The sequence below is a fragment of the Merops nubicus genome, unplaced genomic scaffold (genome assembly GCF_000691845.1).
Source record: "Merops nubicus isolate BGI_N331 unplaced genomic scaffold, ASM69184v1 scaffold20947, whole genome shotgun sequence".
NCBI lineage: Eukaryota > Metazoa > Chordata > Aves > Coraciiformes > Meropidae > Merops > Merops nubicus.
Window position 1 is genome coordinate 29,627 of NW_008618576.1, and position 6,482 is coordinate 36,108.

At 37.3% G+C, this 6,482-nt stretch overlaps 1 protein-coding gene across 1 annotated transcript in view; it reads right to left on the reverse strand.

Moving 5' to 3' along the window:
- Positions 1–3,384: 3,384 nt before the first annotated feature.
- Positions 3,385–6,482, reverse strand: part of PDZD8 (PDZ domain containing 8) — a gene marked incomplete at its 5' end in the record, with an annotated part of 56,543 nt that continues 53,445 nt past the window's right edge. The window contains one exon of the mRNA XM_008943501.1: positions 3,385–5,582. Coding sequence (XP_008941749.1) covers positions 3,385–5,582 — 2,198 coding nt within the window. The remainder of the gene's footprint in view (positions 5,583–6,482) is intronic.

Consider the following 6,482-nt stretch of genomic DNA (forward strand, 5'->3'; position numbering starts at 1 on the left):
TCACATTCCTCTTCCACAAATGGAGCCAGGTTTCTACTGACCAGCATCTCACCAGAGTTTGCTCAGCAGACCCACACCCCTCAGGTTCTTACTCCACTTCTGGTCCACCAGGAGTAAGACAAAATTAAGAGCCAAGCAGACACCCACATTTGGGCTCTTTATGCCACCTTTTCCCCCCAAAATGTGTGTTTAACAGTTGCTCTACATTACTTATTCTTCCAGAAATCCAGAATCAAACCCTTTTTGCTGACAGTCAGGAAGTAACTTCAGTCACAGAAATACATACAGAAAATACATGAAACCCCCATTCTGTCCACGAATAATCTGAGTTCTTTCATATTTTGTGCATTTTGAGCTGTGTCAATTGAAATGTGATAAAGTCACTTAGTTCATTTGCTCCCACTACTTAGTCCTTACCTGTAATTGTAAATTTCCAAACATGCTTTATATTAATATTTGAGGGAAAACCCCCAAGGATAGGGAACTGCAGGGAAAATTGACTAGATAAAAATGAACCAGTAAACTGTAGGGATTTGTTTAGTTATTATCCATTAACATTTTCTGAAGGACAGGACAAGAATTTTATGAGAATTTTTCTTGGACAATAATGTCCCCTAATAACTCTGGTGATAGCCTCTATCACTGCCCTTGTCCTTCAGTTATTATTTGTGCCGTACTTGGAGGTCTTACAAAACCTCTACATATATTCATAACATCTTATAAGATTCCCTAGCTACACAGAATCAACAGGAATCACCATTTTAAAAGAAATCTATTCAAATGTCTACAATTAAACTGTGGAGAACAAAAACAAATGCATAAAATAAAACAAATAAAAAAAATGCATAAAAGCCCAATTAATCCAGTGATCAGTAGTTTTATTTAATGTAAAATGTGGGTTTCTCCCAAAGATCTTCCCTTTAAGTAGTGGCTTTGATGACAAAACTGCTACAATACAAACATTTTAAAAAAATATTAACACAATGCAAAGAATTTGATAATTTAGCAAAACTATTTTATTAAAGCTTATTCTCATGATAAAATAATAGCCAACAAAATCATATTAGGCAGACCTTCTGCAAATGTGTGCAGCTGCCACCTATTCGGATATCATTAAGTCAAGATATTCTTGTTTTCTGTGGTATTCTTTATTTTCAGCTATATACAATCAAGCACAAAGCAAAGATTACATCAGGAATGTAGTATTACAGTTTTCCCCTCGAGATTCACTTTTTATTGTAATTAATGCCAGATAGGAATTTGTTTTCCTTTTTATCACTAAAATACAACTATTTGCCTTTTTCTCATTCGGTATATTTAAAAATATTGCACTACATTTAATTTATCTCTTACAATCATCATTAGCAATACTATACGAGGAAAACTATATCCAGCTTTTCTTGCTCACTGTATTACACCAGTCAATTTAAAACCATGAATGTTTTTGAAATCAGTATTTGCATTGTTTTCACAGCTCCTTCATGTGTACCAGGGTTTAAATGAAGTATTTGGATCTACCTGAAAACCTCTATAGTAGTCGATACGAGCAAACACTGATGGAGATTGAATGCAGATCACCACCAATGGTAAGCCACTGAGAACATGGGATGGGGAAGTCTCAATATGCATCTCAAGCAAGTATAGGTTATATAACTTTTAGTCAATAAGGGAAGCTAATTTTGTGCGATTATTTGCTGAAGCTTAATTTCAGAAGTGTCACATGCCTGTTTTAGCATGGATAGTGTTTTCCATACATCAACTAAATAAGTATCAACTGCCCAGAACTCACAAAAAAGTGCAAGTAGTTGCATGAGTGAAAGTAACCGTTTTGTTTAGAAGTACAAATAAGCACTTTCCCATCCATGAAAACCATTGCTTCTTAGTTTTGCCCATCACAAAGTAAACCGAGAAGCAAATTTAATGGAGAGGTACTTTATAAACTTCCTGAAAATTTAAAGGACTTATTTTGCCACCTTAGATTCAACTCTGTTTCCACAAACGCGGTTTTTTTCCCCTACTACCAGTGATGATACCAGTACCTAACACAGTACCTAAAATAAAGATGATATTTATATGGCATTTCTATACACAGAAGATGAAACAAGGACATGTTTACAGGAAATAAATAAGAACAATGGCCTTAGCCAGGTGATGCTAAGATCCACAGCTTACACAAGACCAGATAGTTCTTTTCAACAGCTGCTGGCTGAAATTCTTCCTCATCTCTATTGGACTCACCTATTTTGACTCAAATAAAACATGTTATATACACTATAGGACATATTTCTGACAACAGACATCTTTCTACTCAGACTGAGAAGCTGAATGCAACTTACTACTATATGTGTCAAAAGCATCGAGAGAACACATTTAGCTGTTTTGTAATTTTTGTACCTTCAGCTTTCTGAAAGAATAAAGTCTGTAGCAAAATATTTTTAATTACTTAAACCATCATTACATGCTTTTTCATAGAATGCAATGAAACCTCCAGCTCTCGTGAAGAACAGTTCTGTTTTATCAGGTTGTACAGATGTTGTACAGAAGTCGTACAGCTGTACAACAACACTTAAACATGTAATTTTGTTCTGGAAGGCAACCAGCCATTTAGCTCAAACATTCCCAATTATTCCAAGATACTGGTATGTACTTTGATATCTAGTATTATTCAGTCAGGCTACAATAGCCCAAAGTCCTAAGGAGGATTTTTTTTAGCATAGCATTACTATATTTCATGTTAATTACAAACTATGAAAAGTTCTTGTATTTAACAAAAATATAGAAAACAATCGATATGTGATGTCATAACTTCAGGAAATATTCATAACAGACAAAAGACCTTTTCTTTGTTTTCAGGATATGTTTAGCAAAAAATATACAACTACCTAGAAGACGCAGAATAAAACTCTGATAACACTTTAAAGCCTGGTCCCGCAGCAACTTCTGTGTCAGTCATCAGCTTAGGCATGCAACAAGCTTATAACTTTTTCATCTCACAATGAAAACTAAACGTTTTGAAAGTCCCAACAGTTTCCCATTGAAAACACAAGCTCAAAAACAAAAAGGAGGGGGCAGGGCAAGTAATACATTAAGGACACCACACATTAATGTGAAATGGTAAGGTTACATAATTAGAAAAAATAAAGTTAAGTTATTAAAAATAAAATTTCCAATATAAACTCCAAAATGTGTTTTTATCCAGCCAGTTTAACAAAATGATGGTGCCGTAGCTGGAGAAGAACCGTTATTAGCTGTACTCTTACACAGACATAGAACTCTGGAGAAGCAGGACACGAACATTAAACCAGTGATTTAATTTGTGTGTGTTTGTAATTAAGTGCAAAGTGTTCTCTTAGTCCATCCTTCAAAGACTAAATACGTTCAGTATCAGTCTAGAGATTGAGGTGGATCAACTGGTTCTTCCGATATGATGTTGAATGTTGGAGCCTCTGTCAGACTGACATCTTCATTATCCATTTCCTCTGCTACATCGGGTTCCTCTGAACCTTTAGTCACTTTTTTGGACTGCCGCTCTAATGACATGTTCTCCAAGGACTCTATATCCTCAATGCCTGCTCTGTAGTGGATCATCAGCAGTGTAAGGGCCTGAAGTCTTTCCCCTGACTTAGCCAGTGCAGCAGAAATCAAGGCTTTTTTCCTAGCATCAGTTGTGTCTTTTTCTTCCTTAACAAGTGAATTATTATTTTCCAGCTCCTGGTCTATTTCATTCTGCAGCTTATCCAACATAAATTCTAATTTCTGAAAACGCTCCTCTGTGGGTAAACTTCTGTAGAGGTCACGTCCAATTTCTTTAACGGCGATGAAGACACTGTCATCTAGACCACCCTCCTTTCGGACCAGCTTTATCCCAGTGCCTGCTGCACGTTTTGAAGGACTGCTTGGCCCACTGATTTCAGTATCACTGCTCTCGTTATCTGAAGTGTTTGGTGTGTGCTTTGGTGAGGGTTCTACCACCTCTGCTCCCTGCTCAGAGAGGCGAGTCTTGGGGACTTGGCGAAGGTTTAACAAGCGGGTGCTCGTATTGATGATATGCCTGGTCAAACCTGTAGTTCTGTTAACAGATTTAGATTCTGAATCAACACGAGAGGATGGAGCTTGAGGAGCTTCCTGTCCTTCTGCTCTACACCCTCCCACAGTCCGGTCAAGTCGCTTTTCGGCTCCTACACAGAAAGGTGTCTCGGTTAGACATTTCTCCTGACATTTTTTATGGCAAACGTAAGCGCAGTGCATGCACTGCGAGGCTGCTTTAGTCCATACTTTCTTTTTGCAGTAATCGCACCAAGTTGGATTCTGAAACTGGGTATCTTGAAAGTTATGCTTGTTCTCCGTGAGAACAGTTTGTCCCAAGTAAGGATCCTCTTTCTGAAGTACACGAGCTTCTTCTTCCAAGAGACATTCCCTTTCTTTCTCCAGGAGAATGTTTGAATCATCTATTTCACCTTCTTTTAAATATTTGAAGTGTAAAGTTACATCACCATAACAAAATTTTTCATTGAACCCCTTATGGGTTGTCAGATTCCGCAGTGCTGTTCTAGTGACCGCTGCTTTAGGCGTAGGAGCATCCAGTTTAAATGTTCTAATATATTCCATTGAGGATGTAGCTATACAATCTAAAGCAATTTCTTCAAGTTTTATGCTTGCATATCCTAAGCAGATAAAACCACCTGCTTTGAAAGGGTCTCTGCACCACAGTGCAACATTAAGGTACTTATGGTATCCTTCCACTTCAAACAGACAGGAAGATGTTCTCATCCTTGGCCACCGGCCTTGCCGGATTTTGTAAGGGATTTCTGGTGATTCCCACGTTCGATGATCGTCTCCACTGTCTTTGTAGAGACGTGCATTTTCTGGAAGTCCATCTTTAAATGGATCTTGTTTTGGTGCTGTGATTACTTTCGGTACCACTGGGTCTTCTGGTTGATCGTTATTCTTTACTGCCTTCTCTGTACTCTTATCTCCGTTATTCGTAGGTGGAGGGGGCCTCTCTGGTTTTTCAGCAGATACACCGCCAGTTTCTACTGGATTCTGAGTTTCAATAGTAGGTAAAACAGGCTTAGTTTGTGGTCTAGGTGGCACAGGAGGCTTATTACTGGATCCTTGTGTTTGTTTACCCGATTGCTGTGATGCATCTGAACCCTCAGTAGTTTTGGGTGCTGCCACTTTAGCTCCATCTTTTTGTTGCACTTTTGATGTTGTCTGATAGCTTCCTAAATGTAGTTTTCGATTCAGAATTGGAGATATAGTTCCAAGTGGTTTAGCAGCAAGTATCACTGCTGAACGTTTGGGACTTGGAGTTGTGGGCAGATCTTCTTTTTGGTCAGGTGATTCACAAGCTAAGTCCTCAAATTCTGAATCAAAATCTCTGTTATCAACATCAGCTGATAAACTAGCTTGGTCATCTTCTGGCTGTGTCAAGAAAGCAGTGTCTTCCAATTGTCCAAATCCATCCTGCAGTGCTGAACCGTGCTGATTATACCCAACAGGCCTTTCATAAAAGACTAAAACTCTGTCCCCAGCCTGTCTAATAAGCTTCAACACTTGAACAGTTGATGTGATTTTAACACCTATAAAAAAAAAAAGACAAAAAAATGTTAAATTTTAATTATGGTAACAACCTAAATGGCCACAAATAGCTGACAAACAGTTAGAACTTTAATAGTGGTAATAATACTGTTGCTCACAGAGGAAATCAATTATGACAGCAGAGCTTAATTGAAATGTAAATAGATCTTTTCAATTTTATTCATGTGCATATCCCTTCAGGAGCTGTAAAAGATACCAGCAAAAATACTCCTGTTTGCTATCAATGCTGTAATATTTTAGAGTAATGTTGATTTTATACTCAAAGATTTTTAACCTTGGTCTTATTGTAAGCTTGGACTTATCATCATCAGGCGTTTAATAAAGGATTCAAAAGAGATGGGTATCTTTAAATACAGTTATAATTAAAGCAGGACTTTCACAGCCTTTTGACAGTATATCCAGCCTACAACAAGATTCAACAAATTACATGCAAGCCAAAATAACTTAATGAGCACACAGTCCAAATAAAGTCATGCAGGTTGTCATGTAAAAGTTACTTTTCCCTTGTTCTAGAGCAATCATCAATTGTCTGTTTGAAACAGTGCAAAATCCTTTTAAAACACTGGAGCAATGAAATGGGGATTTCGGTGGTACCTAATCAGAATAATGCATTTTAATGATGAAGCTCCAGTATGAAAAGCCTCCCAGGTAAAAACAAACAAAAAAAGAGCAACTGTGCTAGCAGGGAGTTTAAACAGTTAATGTTATAAGCACACAAAGTTCTATCTTCAAAGTATTTTACAACAGTAACTCTTGTATAGTATCTTAATGACTTAGCAGACCCCAATATACCTCTTATTTATACAGTTAATGTTTGGAAAAGAGATGTGTGCTTAGGGATATCTGGGATACTATACACAGCTCAATTATACATTTCTTTC